The sequence below is a fragment of the Triturus cristatus genome, chromosome 2_1 (assembly GCF_964204655.1).
Source record: "Triturus cristatus chromosome 2_1, aTriCri1.1, whole genome shotgun sequence".
NCBI classification, from domain to species: domain Eukaryota; kingdom Metazoa; phylum Chordata; class Amphibia; order Caudata; family Salamandridae; genus Triturus; species Triturus cristatus.
The window spans coordinates 171,399,018-171,413,981 of record NC_140581.1 but is presented as its reverse complement, the minus strand read 5'-3'; the positions used below and the strand labels follow the sequence as shown (position 1 = coordinate 171,413,981).

The window sequence follows — 14,964 nt, the reverse complement described above, 5'->3', positions numbered from 1 at the left end:
CTTTTGATTTGTTTCTGCTGTGTCCCTTTCTTTTTAGGTCTGGCTTGACATAGCAGTTGGCTGTGTGGACCTGTTGTTTTTTAAAATATAGTGCTGAATTTGGGTCCTTTCTTTCAAATTACTAGCTCTTTGTGTGATCCCTCTTCATCCACTGGTTTTTAGTCACCCAGAGCAGAAGTTCTCACTCATCGCCCTTCTTTTTAGAATACTATAATAATACACAGGCAACTATTTTACATCTGAAAAATATTCTCATTCATTAACTTTTTTTGTAATCTATTGAATACTGAAAGCAATTAAAAAAAAAAATGTTAAGCTTTTTGGAGATTTAAATAAGAGTCTTACCTAAAGATAGCTTTCTTTAGTTTACACACCAGCATAGTCTAAATCTCAAAATACCTGTCCGCCCACTCCATGAGATCCTAACTCCTTCTCTATACCACCATGTTTGTAATTGTGCCTCATAGCAGTCCCGGCTTCTGCTCAACTATTCCCCATCCCTTTTATTTCACTGATTGTTTTCATTAATTGCTGTCTGTGTTGTACAATGAGCATTCATCCCTCAGTTTTTCCTCACTACTTATTGTGCACCTGCTACCTCTCTGTGTGCATGCCCATTCATTGTCTCTTAGTGGATTCCATTGCCCTGTGAGTCCTTGCCTTTATAATGCACCCCAGCCCTCACTAGGGTCACATTTTTTCATGTGTCTTTTCGTCTCTTGGGGAGCCTTAGCCCTCTCTGTGAGTGCTTGCAACCTCACGTGCCCACACCCTTCAATGAGCTTTAATACTGTCAGTGTGTCCTCTTTGCGTGTCTCCAGCCTATCCTTAAAGTATGCTCTCATGTCCTTGGTTTGGCATTATCCCTTTTTCACCTCAGGGTAAACTCATCTCTCAGAATACCCTTACATACTAAGTTTGTTCAAGCATTCAGTGGGCCCTCACCCTCGGTCTGCATTCTCAGTCTCCATTGTGTGCTCAAACCCTCAATGTAGTTAAGTGTGCTTTCACACCTCGCTTTTTCTTCACTTCTGAATCTGCCTTCACGCACTAATTAGTGGCCATTACCAATTCAGTGTGATTTTTCTTCCTTAATGTGATCTCTGCCATCCGTGTGCCATCAGTGTGGCTTAACTCTCAGAGTGTGCCATCATCTTCTTGGTGTGTTGTCAGACTTGGATGCAATCTCGGCACCTCCATGTGCCCTTGCTCCCTTGGTGCAACTTGAAACTCTGTGCTCCTCCATCATTTCAATGATCTCTCACCCCTTGGTCCACTCATGCTGCCTTAGTGCAGTCTCTCAGTTGTCCTTATCCTTGTACCTTTATCCTCTCATTGTCCCTTCACCTTTTGAGTGTACACTTCCTCAATATGCATTTTCTTTCTTAGTGCATTCACCGTCCTTAGTGTATCACTATCTTCTTGGTGTGCACCACCCTTGTTGTTTTCTCAGTTCCTCGGTGTGCCTTCACTTTCTCTGTGCGCCCTCATGCCCATAGCGTGCCCTCAGCCTTTTACTGAGTCTTGAGAAAGTCTGTGTTCACGTGCTTCTTCAATGGATCCTCATCGCATTGGCTGTCATCACATTCTCAGCCTTATTATGTCGGGTCTGAAAATTAACACGCAGGTTTTCTTTCTAGCAAGAGGGTGAGAATAGCATTCCTGCCATTGCAGTTGTTCATTCAATTTGGGCCTTAATTTTTAATCACAGATGGATCTCTCAACTCTGGTAAAGTAACAGAGAATTTAGGCAGAGTTTTAATCCAATATTTACTTACACCATGTACCAAAGCCTAGTCGATATCTACAGAAATGTCAAGATTCTTGGTCCTAAATTTATGCAACCTGGAGGAATAATTTGTGTTAACAGAAAATATGTTTTTTTTATGTGTGTGTATGTGTTGGTATTCATATAGCTTGATCCAAGTTTGGGAGCAAACAAGCTCTGTAAAACAAGGGTGAGCTTGCAAAACTATTCAAATCATGTAATTTGCATATCAATTGAGGAGATGTGAAATCCATTCTCTGGGCAGTGCTTAGACAAACTGTGTGGGATCTCCTGATTAGGAATTGTATTGACTTTTCTGGAAGAAACAGCTGAGTGCATCTGCCACGATTCAAATCTGTGTTTTGCAGATTGCACACACACATACACCTACAGCAGGGTCATCAGCATGCTTGTCTATACCAATTACACAAACATATAAACAATATACTAACATACTAGTGAAACACCAGCGTGAAGCACTTTATTTGTTATTTTTCTACATTTATTTGTGTGGTATGGAGGCAATCCTTGTTCTTGCATTACAAATGAGCAATGTGGACTCCAGTTACATTGCCCTTATGCCCCACAAAACAATGTCTTTCCCCTCTCTATGTTTACTCTCCCCAATCAACTCTGTGCACCTCTAGGTGTGTGTGTTTGTGTATAATTCAATGTATGTGTGCATGTGGTATTTTTATAGCATGAATCTTGTTGAGCAGATTGAGTTTTACAGAGTCAAAGGCACTTTCAGTGTGTAATTGGTGGGGAGCTGGTTTCGCTGCTACAGTTGAGGCTTTTGGCCTCACGGGTGTAGGCACCTTTGTTGTCTGAGCCTAAGGCGGCTTTGTAGCATGAGTAAAAATAGAAATAAGGCTCATGCAGATTGTATAATGACTATTGAAATACTCTATTGATGGTGACAAAGTTAACAGTGAATCATTTAATGGTGTTGCATTGGTTTATCATGATACATTTCTGCTATTAGTACTGGGATGGCATCCTAACAAAGCCAGTACACCTGGCGTTTGATAGCTACTTCCCATTATTTTGTGTCTAGTATATATGGGGGTATTGTGGTTTTATAGTTCAGAGCTTGCTAGGGGTGTGAACCATTAAAAGGGTGTTACCCTATATTTCCAACTACAAACGTGTATATATTTTAAAATTAATGTGTAGTATAGAGTAGTGTGTGCCTAAATAAAGTAATTTTCCTTTTCCTAAGGGAAAGTCCTGAATGGACAATGATTTATTGTTATTTGTTGTGTACCTGCAGACTTTGGTACTAGCCCACATCACCTCTCCTGGGCTAAGTCTTTGACTGCGATGTCTAGTTACCCTGTTATAGTAAAGTGCTGCAACAGCTTACTTGGTTTCCAGTAGATGGTAGGATGAAGACTTATTACTTGAGAAAGACCCACATCCTTCCTAACTAATTAATCAGGTTTGCACAAGCTGCATGGGATGATACAAAGTTTGCAAACTACACTCTCCATTTCTCTACCTCTCAGCAGTCCGCTCCCCACTCCGTTACACATCACTCAATGCACCTTCCCCCGAAGAGTTCATCACGCACACTAAACATGAAGCTTCAGAGCATTTCTGCTCGGACATTACCTCCCACATCTGAATACTGTGTAAACACCCATCCTTCAAAATATGTTGCAACACTCTCCAGTCATATGTCCTAAACTGAATTAAAGAGCAATACTTCCAAGCAACCACAGAAGTACATCTTTTCAAGGCATTGTCCCATCTTCTAAAGGTCATATCAGTATTGCCCTCTTGAACCATAAGTCTATGGTCAGTAATGGAATTTACATATCAGCCCACAACCAAGACTGACCTGGATGCTACTTCCTCACAGAAACCTTGGTCTCCTCATCCTCCATGCTATAACCCTACCATTGGGATACACAATTTTTCACAATTTTCTTATTTTTGCAGAGTTTTATATAGCGCGAACTTGACCCGAATCGGGTATCAGAGCGCTTTACATAGCACCAGTTACGTTACATGAGGATACACATTCATTTTGGTTTGGCACGGGGAGATTAAGTGATTTGCCCAGAATCACATGATGTTCAGCGTCATTGCCGATACTCGAACTGAGTTCCCCAGATTCAAGGTCGACCGCCCTAGCCGTTAGGCCAACTCCTCTCCCCATACATGATACAGCAAATACACTGATGTTGGATGGTGTTGTACAATGATGCCCTTGCATTCAAATTCAGTGATTTTATAATGACTCCTCGATCCAGTGCCACGTTGAGATGATTACAAACATGATACTTTCACATCTTCTACCAACCAAACACAATTGAGGATATAGCACTGGTAGACTCATCTTCTCCTGCTGTTTAGAGCTGCCTGAGAAACTTCAAGTTCTACTGTGAAAAAGGCTAAGGCATCCATTCATCCCTCCTCAAATCCTTTCAGTTGTATAAAAATCTCAATAAGTGCCCTTACCCTGGGACAGATTTTACCAATACTGGAAATTAATCTCTAATTTGATTGGTTAACATGTTTTGACTGGTATAAATCCCCCTGTTTTTTTATTTCCTTAGTTTGTGAGCGAATGCTATGCTGCGCTGAAAGCTTGGATTAGATCTAATTTTCAGTGTCTGGGCACTAGATACATTTAAAAGAGAAACTAATATGGGCTTCATTCACAATTTGATGAATGTGACATTCACCAAAAAGTGGCAGATGTTTTGTTTGCTGTATTTAGAAGGCCAATTATTTAACACTGCAGACAGGACATCCATCCCGTTTTGGCAGATGCCCCACATCCTCTCAAATGTAAATAAGGCTATTAGTGTCTCAGTTGGTTGCCCAGTCTGATTTAGCGCAGGGAAACAACTGTTACTACTGATGCATTGGTATTTAAAGTAGATCCTACTGGTTTTCCTGCAAGGTTTACTTAACTGGTCTATATCTCAAAGATGGCCAATTGTGGTCAGGATTACTGGTTGCCAACTGCATCAGTTTTGACTGGGATTTAGGTTTAGGGCCAGATACCTCTGAAACCATAAGAGTAAAGAGTTGGTTCACATTGTTCCAGAATCAAGGGAAAAAAAATGGGATCCCACAAAACCAGAGAAAGGATGGGTCTGTTGGGGAATGACTGCTCCCAATCCTGATATGTTGTCTAAAGCTCCCCTATCCTCCTGTTAATGTTGATGTCTTAATTTAGATCTGAGAAAGTGGCTGCAAGCTTCTCTGGGTTCCTGGCTCTCTTACATGATAAGGAGTTATTCTGTGCCTTACTGTCCTCCTGATCAATGACCTGCTCCTCTTCACATCCGGCAGTACAGCTTTCTCTACTTTTACGGTAGGTAGCAGCAGCTGTATTTCTAAGTCTTAGGTCTGATCCCGACTGTGATGGGGAATGGCGCCATGCAGTCTTTTCCTTGCAAATGTTTTTGTGGAACGGTACACAGAGCCCTTTTTAGGTCTCGCGACCTGCGTTGCACTGTGAAGCAGTGCTCGTGCAGGCGAGAGTCCTTTTGCCCAGGGTTCAGAAATGGACCCTGGAATCGCACACGCTTGTGCGTGTGCGATTCCTTTTGTGCTACGCGATTGGCCTTTGCGTGCGTCTTTTTATAAAAGACTGCACGCAATTGGCCAATGGCGGGCGCATTGCTCCGCCCACGGCCTATTGGTGTCTATTACGTGCTTGGTGCGCGTAATATACATCAATAGGCTATGGCTCGCAGTGGCGCGCGCGCGCACCACTCGCGGGCTTCTTCTTTATTTTGTGGGCATTGAAGAGGCTCCGGCGACTGCCACGTTTTATCTGTTTTCGCACGCAAGGGCGAACGTAAAAGGGAAGGAGAAGTGCATTTTGCAGGCACCAGCCGAGCTCGCGACTGGACCCTTGCAACAGGTGCTCTTTCCGCGCTCCAGTGTAGTAGTGGAACGCGCGTCTTGTTGGAAATTGTCTTGGTAACCATACTGGCTTATTGGTCCCCAACCTGGGTTGCAGCCCCTCCCTCAGCAGGTGCGGTTTTACAGCTCATCCGCGAACTACACATCCCGGCGGCCCTATTGCGTGTCGATTCCATCCTGCCCAGCGGGGGAGGTGGGCTCAGAGCTCTGTTAATTCCGAGAGAGCTGGTGGTGCGCTTGGAGGAACTGGGTCGAGATCACCCCCGGTTGCTGGAGACGGGCTGCAGAGGATTACGTGTCGAGGCACCCCTTCCCTGATAGTCCCAAAGCCCCTGGACATCCCTTGGTAGCTCCAGTCTCCGGTCAAACCATCCATTAGCTGCGGGGGCTGCGGGCGACGTTCGCCACTCCTGGGCTGAATCGGAGGGCTTCTGGGAGAAAGCTTTGGCCCTGTGCACGGCCTCTCCGGTGCAGACTACGGGCACTGAGGTAGGAGCCACAGCTCTCACTAAGGGCCACGCTGCCCCTGCTCTGATGGTTCGTTCCGACGGGTATTAAAAGCAGTACAGGCCGTCGTGGTTCAGAGCGGCGAGAGGGGCCCAGAGAGGAGGCGGCAGGTAAGGGCCCATACAGCTCCCCAGTCCCACGTAGGAGGTCCCATTTTATATCCAGCCTAATCCAGCCCCTCACCAGTCTCCGTAATTATTCCCCCTCGACCCCTCCTCCCAAGCCCTAGAGGTGGTAGCAGGTAAATGCCACCGGAGGCCTATGGACCTTAATACCGTTCCTTCAGTTTTAGACGCCCTCTTCCAATCCCGCTCATTCCGAAACAAAAACACAGCAACCCATGGCTCGTAAACAAGTGCTAAGCAGGATAGATATGTAAATGCCACCGGTAACTTGTGCATCCCACCAAGGATACACTTCCTGATTCATGGGAGTGCCCCTATGTCATAAACAGCCTACAGGATGAGGCGAAAGAAGTCGCGGACACCCCCACTCCCCCCCAGCCAGCTGGGTTAACGGCACCTTACACGAGTCGAACAGTAGCGGGGTGCTTCGAGGAGTTACGGCAGGGATAAGAATGGCGAGGTGGGGGTGCTAGGCCCACTCCTTAAGCAGCTTATGAAGGGCTGATCCCCGGAGTCTAAACAAGATTCCTCTATCGACCATATGCTTGCGTGCCAGAAACCCTGAGGCACATCTCTGTTTAGCCAGAAACCCAACTACAGAAACCCAAAATCGGAGGCCGTCTCCCAGACTGACTTCCAACTGTGGAAGAGGCGGTAAGTAATAACAGACAAGTATGGATTCTCTGCCACAAGCTTCGAGTCTTCAAACAAGACAGGCCATGTCCCTCCAGCCAACTCAGATCGCACATATAGAGGTGCCCACACTTTACTAGTGAGGTGATCGGAGGCTAAACACCAATACCTTGCTTTTTTGTGGTGGCTCCTGTACGCATTTAACTAGGTGCCTTATAGGGAAAAGTGTCTGGGAAACTTAAGTTATGCGGGCGTGTATGCATGCTTGCAAATAAAGTATTGCCATGGCATGTTCTTTTATGCTTGATCTGCTGTCAGTCCAGTAACAAAGTCTCACCTGTAAACCATAAAAAGTCACGCCTGACTTCTCTTTGAAAGGGTGCTTTGGTCAAACTCAACGCATGCAGGAAATATAAAAAAAAATACACATGGTATGATCGGTGCCACGAATTTCTCAGTTTTTATATTTGCTGGTTGTGCTTTTGCCAGCTATGTGCAAATGTGCAAATTCTAAGTGTCATGGGTCCTATGCAGAAATGGTGCCTTGTTCAATACCATTACCGATTAACACTTTTTTTTGCTACACCATGTACGTGTAACCTATGCGGCTTGTGTCATCTAATTATTGAGTGGTCTGTGAATGAACATGGGCAGGAAAATTGTAAAACAGGATTTTCTTTCCTCTTGAAAGGTTTTTTCATCTCACATGTACCTAGTGACAATTCTAATACCGATACATTCTTCCACACTTTCCACACCACTCACACCTTAGATTGTAAAATGTGGGGACTACATTGAAAACTTGAAGGGATACTCATCAAATTAGTACTATTTGAGCAATCACCCTATTTGCAGTGTATTTCCTTGCTACTCCCCTGAGAAAGCCATCTTCTGCACATCTACTAAAAGCATTCAAGTGCAGAATGATTCCGGGCCTTGGTAATGCACCTAGATGTAAATGGCACCACCGCATATCCAATGCTTTTGGATTTGAACATTACCAGTAACTTAGGTAGGTGGACAACTACAACCTTTTCAGGTTTAAGGCAAAATATATTGGAAAAACAATCATTCACCACAAAGCCAATTTCTCTGGTCTTGACACCCTGTTGTCTTTATGAATGTTTGTTTTGTTCTGTGTTGGTTTTTGCAAAACTTTCTTTTGAAGGAAGCTGCTGGGCCCTCTTCATTTTAGGGAAAGTAAATATTGACTCAAAAAGAACACGTTATTATATTAGACCCTGCCACTGAATGAAATCACCTTGTGCGTGCATGTGCGCATTATGAAAGGGCAGAATGCAGTCACTCAGTGATTTTAGCCAATTGCTGATGTGGGCTGACTTATTGCCTCATACTGTGAGCTGTGGTGGTCAGGACAAAAATGTGAATATCACCATTACTGAATAATGGATGTACAGGGAAGGCTGCAATCCCATATAAGTAAATACATTATTATCATACATATATTTTTTGTAAAATCAAAAGGACCTCACTGAAGCTAGAACTAAGAAGTTTTAAGTGGCTCCTAATCATCTATAATCAATAGAAAACATCGCTAGGGGCATGGCCACGATGGTGGCTGAGTCTGTGTGTTGTGTGTGTGGTTGTGTGTGTGTGTGTGGTTGTGTGGTTGTGGTTGTGTGTGTGTGGTTGTGTGTGTGTGGTTGTGGTTGTGTGTGTGTGTGGTTGTGTGTGTGTGTTTGTGGGTGTGGTTGTGTGTGTGTGTGGTTGGATGTGGTTGTGTGATTACACATCACATAATTACACTGTATTCAATACAACATAAATACACTCCACATACCACTCAGTACTACATAATTACTTTCTACTTAATGCAAGATAAATACACTCCACACAATACCACTCTGTGTCACATAATAACACAACACATAATTACACTGTACTCGATGCAACATAAATACACACCTTTCACTCAAGTTCGTGCTATATTAAAAAAACAAAAAAACAATTGCAATGCAATAGGTCTCATATTACTGAATCTTTGAGCTGCTATTGGTGTTGCATTATTATTAGCAATGCCAACAGCTCAAGCTTTACTTATGTGAGACCTATTTCATTGAAAATGCTTGTTTAACTAGTTATGGACCCCCCTTGACCTATAATTAGTCATCTGCTTTATTGCTTGGCAAGCAAAGCACAGGTGCTAAATATTAAAGTTATTTGCATTAGCACAATTGGATCAGGTTCACCAAGCAAGGCTAGCCTCATCTATAGGGAATAAATACCTCCTCTACAAAGGTGGAATGGAAACTCAAGTACTGCCATCTACTAAATGGCATTTGCCATATGTTCTGGAGATGTTCAGATAGATCTTCCACCAAAGCAGAGGTAACTAGGACCTGTACTGGGATCAGCTGCTGCCAGCTACTAGTCTCTCATTGCCCGGTAAGAGGGGTTATAGCTACCCTAGATTATGGATAGGTGTACACTTTATTATTATTGTGTCTTATAAAGTGCATAGCTACCCCAAAGGGTTTCCCGGTACTAGATCCAGGTAAAATGCCATCAAAAAGCAGCCCGTGCTAAAACAGCCATGTCTTCAATCTCCTGCAAAACTCTGTAAGGGAAGAGCAGTTTCGTAGTGTTTCAGACAGGTTATTCAATAGCTTTGGCCCAAGATAAGAGAAAGACTTGCCCCTATTAATGCTACATGAATTCTGGGCACCCCGCAGAGACACTTGTTGGATGACCGGAGAGGCCGTGCAGGTAGGTAAGGTATTGGCCACCATTTTGTCCACCTGAATCTTCATAGTAAGTCTCGCATCCAGCTGAAACATTCTTTACTTTGAATGACAAATCTGGCAGCTTGCCCAAGTCCTCCGGCCAATGCTGAGGGCCCGATAGATGGGGATTTTCCCCTAAGACCGTGACCTCAGTCTTCTCGCTGTTTAGCTTGAGTGAGTTGGAACTCATTCATAGGGAAAGTCTTCTCAAGCATACGATCTTGGTGGATACTTGGTTTCTTGTTACAGAGTTTAGTCCAGGTAAAATCCAAAGTCCTGTAATCAGGTTTCCCACTTTATACCCAAGGACGGGGTTGTACTGACTCTGGGGACCCTCCTAGGGGAGGGGCAGGACAGAGGGGTGGCTACACCCATGTCCTTTGTCCAGTTTCGTGCCAGAGCAGGAGCAAATGGCTCCTGAGACTGGTTTGAGCTGGACTATGCATGGGGACACCAAATGTGCCCCCAGTGCAGACATTCTGGCAGTCTCAGAGTGCACCCACCCAGCCCCAATACACTAAAGCCTGTCTGGGAGGAGGTCACACCTCCCTGTGACAGGAAACCTATTGTCAGGCCTTCCTCTGCTTGAGCTTGGCTCAGCAGCAGGAGGGCAGACTCGTGTCTGTGGCTTGCAGCATCCATTTTGTGTTCCCCAGGCCGAGAAAGCTGGTACCGGGTATACTGGTGATCCTCATAAGTCCCTCTAGAGCTTAGCTTTAAATGTTTAGTGTTTGATGGACGTTTAATATTGATGACCTTTGTTCCATGTTTAGAAACAATTCAAGTCAAAGTTTCCTTGGGATCCACAGAATTGTCTGCCCACACTTTGGTTTCACACTCACAGTGCTTTTCTGTATGTCATATTCGTGATAAATTGACTATTGAATTAGAGTGTGAAGCATAATTGACATTAGTCATTTCTATTACATCTGTCTACACTTCTCCATGTTTGACGTATTGAACTCCCTAATTTAAGATAAGGTGACCCAGGAATTTGTCCAGTATCCATACTACATCATTCTTCTCTGAAAAGCTGTGCAAAATCATTTATAAATGAGTGAAAAGGAAAAATGCATTTGTGGGTGTTTATTTTCAGAGTCATTAGATTTAATCCAATGTAGTAAAGTTTTCATTTTGCTTTCATTCCAATGTATCTAATGTTTCAAATGTTCAATTTCATATATATTAAGAATGCAAAGGTTGTAATCAAAATTGCTTTGCAAAGTAATATACATTGAAAAGATATAGTCAAAATTTAAACTTATGGGATGAGAGCAGTTTTCACCTGTCATAAAAAGGTGATCTGATCTTTTTGCCTCTGCTTCATTATGTTTCTTGTAGAGCTAAGTATTTTTCTACCAGTATTTTATTACAGTATTTCCTGGTTATTACAATACTGTATTTTACAGAATGGTAAAGTAACCTTTTTGTCCTCTCTTAAAGGTAAGTTGCATGGCGATCTGTATACTATACCCTCTTACCACCTTTTTTAATATGACAATTACTACGAGAGTCAACAGTACCTAGGCTGTAAATCTCTGTTCTGTTCTTTGCAGGTCCACAAAGACAGAGCAGTATTGGTTCAGATCTTGGCCACCTGAAAGAATGCATCAGTGTGCTCTTCAGTTTCACAAGGAGATTCATCGACGACGTTCAATTACAGAATGACATTCTTCTGTGGCTCCAGAAACTGGTATTTATTCATATACCCAGAATAATAGAGTTGACAGGATTTTCTAATATGTTTATTTTCAGATTTTCAATGACAGGGTGATATACAATACATCAGTCAATAAAAGCACTGCATTAAGAAAGGATAGCTAAGTACGATAAAGTGACAAAGAAGTAGGCACTACTGATATTGTGGTACCTTGCCCTGTGTTTGAATGTCATTATTGCCGCTAAAAGCAGGCCCCCCATGCACACGTTGAACCAAATAACTCTCATTATAACATACCTCCCTCATTTGCACCCCGAGCCCCCCCGCTTCCAATCATATACAGAAATGGCGCATTGGGATAAGCTCTCAGTAAAGGACAACGGGCTGTACCACAAAGTCAAACAATTGTAATTAAACGTGGGTAGTCAAGGAAGAGAGTCCTGGATTAGGCACATCCCTCATCCGTCCCCCGTCCCAATAATCACTAGCGTGTCAGACTCATCTGGGGGTTCTAGCAGTATTCTTGTGATAGCTCCCCAGGCCAACTAGGCTTCAGCAGCCCTCTTGTCCTTGTGTTTTGTTTTCATATGTGCCTCTGCCCATTCAATAAGGTCAGTTTTCCAGGCCTGTACTTTGGAGGCCTGGGGGCTAATTGGATGGCTATTCTCTGATTTGCCACAATGAGCCCCAGCTGTGCATACCTCCTAATTAGTGTTTTTTATAGGTTTATATGGGAGGCACCCTAGCAGGCAACTAAGAATCCATCTGGGGATGTCCCAGCCAGTAACATATTAATGCAGGACAAAACTTCTGTCCAAAAGGGTGTAAGAGCTGTTCAATGCCATATAATGTGGAAAATATCTGCTGCCATGGTAGCGCACCAGGGACAACAATGCCCTCTATCCGGGTGGATGGAGCGTGGAAATACCATATGTACTATATTGTATTGAGTTTGCTTGAATCTGGTACAAATAGATACCTTTCAAACCCGGGCTTGAATCTTTGACCAGTCCTTAGGGTTATCTGGTTATTATTGACCGCCTGCCAGGCCTCCTCCACCCGAAGCTGCGGCAATATCCGGTCATATATGTGTGAGAAGAGCCTGGGACCTCAAGCCATTCACAGCAACATCACCAGTGTGTGCGAAGAGTTAATCAACAAATAAGCAGTAACCCTGGGCGTAGTTTGCGTAGTAGCACTATGCGTAGCTACGCGAAGTACACTTTGAGCTACTACGCTCAGCTACATAGTGCGTAGCTGTTTGCACTGTGTGCTTGTCTGCTCTGGGCCATAATTGCAAACAGCATCTTGTACAGTGCAAATAATGATAAAATAAATATCTCTGTCTTTATATGCTACAATGCATATAGTCCTTTCACAAAAGTGAAAATGATAAATTAGCAAGCAGTGAGAGAGGTGATGATTTTGGGATCCTCCCTAACCTAGGGAGAGAACCAAGCAGATGCCTTGAAAACAAAAAGCACATCTTCTTGAATGATTCGGTGGTGGTCCCATCCTCTTAGGACCACCCCAAGCACAGTTATTGGCAAAAATACAATCCCAACCAAAGGCCCTGCAAAGCATTATGGGACGAGATTAGTAGTGGACAGTGAATATTATAGTATCCAATATCAAAATAATTCTACAAAGAGCTGCAGTTCAACTAGCGTTATGTCCCTCACAAGTCAAATGCAAAAGCATTGAAATTATTATTACATCAAGCTGCAGTTCCACTAGTCTTACCAGATGTCCCTCACGAGTCAAATGTAAAAGCTTCATGAAAGGGTTCCAATGCTTTTGCATTTGACTCGTGAGGGACATCTAGTAACGACTAGTGGAACTGCAGCTTGATGTAATAATAATTTCAATGCTTTTTGCATTTGACTCGTGAGGGACATCTAGTAACGACTAGTTGAACTGCAGCTCTTTGTAGAATTATTTTGATATTGAACACTATAATATTCACTGCCCACTGCTAATCTCGTCCCATAATGCTTTGCAGGGCCTTTGGTTAGGATTGTATTTTTGCCCTTAACTGTGCTTGGGGTGGTCCTAGGAGGAAGGGACCACCATTGATTCGTTCACCAGCATGATATGCTCTTTCTGTTCAAGGCATCTGCTTGGTCCTCCCCCTAGGTTAGGGGGGACCCCAAAATCATCACCTCTCTCATTGACTAATAGTTTCATTCTCAAAGTTTACTTTTGTGAATTGGTTATATGCTTTTTAGCATGTAAAATTGGATAATCAAAGCATTTGTGGGTGTTGGTGATTTTGCTGCTTTAGCACAGTTATTTCACTGTGCTACGTGCATTTTGGGTAGTGCGTAGTAGCACAAACTTCGCATGCTCCGTGAGCGTAGCGTAGTACTACGCCCAGGGTTAATATACAGTGAAAATTGTTTAGAGCTAGTGGGAGACCTACATGGAAAGTGGGGATGCCCCAAATTTAAGTGCTATTTGTATTCTTAAATTTTAAAAGAAATACATGTTATAATTGTAGATCATTCGCCAAACAAATTGCACTCCCAACCACTTTATGAATGAATGTTCATACATTAGAATTAGTGTCTTATGTTTTTGTCATAGACACTGTATGTTAAAACCAATATTATAGACTTTGTGAGGTCTGGAAATATGTAATAGGTAAACAGTTTGCTAGCTGGAAATTTCAAGGTACAAATATGGTGGATAGCCCATATGCCAAATTACAAGTGCCTTAAAGAATATGGCACTTGTAATAAAGTGAAAGGTATATCCACCACATTTTGACAGATTAGTCTGTCCGAATAAGGCTTTTTGTATAAAAACATCTTGTGGACGGCCGTTAACCAATTGATGGAAGAACTTAACAATTCCTTCATACCAGTAAATGCTCAGAGTTTGAAATGAAGCCTTATGTAGTGCAGCCAGTTACGAAACATGCATGTATCTCTGCATGGATTCGCTCACATTGGTTTAGTATCAACATCGAAATTTTCCTTATTATAAATTGATCTGTGAGTGTACTTTTGTATAACTGCCACCATCCCTCGGCGAGTAGAAACTTTGCCCTATATCAGTTTGTGGTTTACTGTACTAGGCACTTTATAACTGCTAGCACTTTATAGCTTTAGGTGCACGAGCTGCAGACAGTATCTAGTATAAATTTGTTTACTAAGCTAAGCACTTTATTACGGCCTATATCTCATATTAACATTATCTGTGTTATTATCATGTTCTGCCTGTTTTAATGGTGAGCAAAGCATATCTTTTATCATGCATTTTATTGTAGCATGCCGTTGTTTAAGTTTAGTCACACTGTCATATGATGTTTTTTATGTATGTCTCTTCCTGAGCCAAAATAGTAAACATTTTCATATAGGTTCTGTTATGAAGGACTGCATGCAAGGCTTTTTATGCTGATGCAATAAATCAAACTGGACTGAACCTAAATGTAGTCACAATCCACACCTATGGACTTAAGCTTATTGCATTTGAGGCTGAGTTTTTGAACTCAGCCTTTGAACAACATTCCACATGCTTCAGATTAAGCAACACTAGATTTAGTTTTATTTTCCTTTTAAATGTGATGCTGTTGCTAAAGTTTGGCTAAATATTGTGTTCACCCCTGAAATCTACCTTTTAAAAATCCTCAATACT

The 14,964-nt window shown here is 42.7% G+C and overlaps 1 protein-coding gene across 1 annotated transcript in view; it reads left to right on the top strand.

The window, feature by feature from the left end:
• EPG5 (ectopic P-granules 5 autophagy tethering factor) overlaps window positions 1-14,964 on the top strand; it is a 595,944-nt gene that overhangs the window by 92,774 nt on the left and 488,206 nt on the right. Inside the window, exon 4 of the mRNA XM_085629140.1 lies at window positions 11,222-11,358. Within this exon, the coding sequence (XP_085485266.1) occupies window positions 11,222-11,358 (137 nt within the window). The remainder of the gene's footprint in view (window positions 1-11,221; window positions 11,359-14,964) is intronic.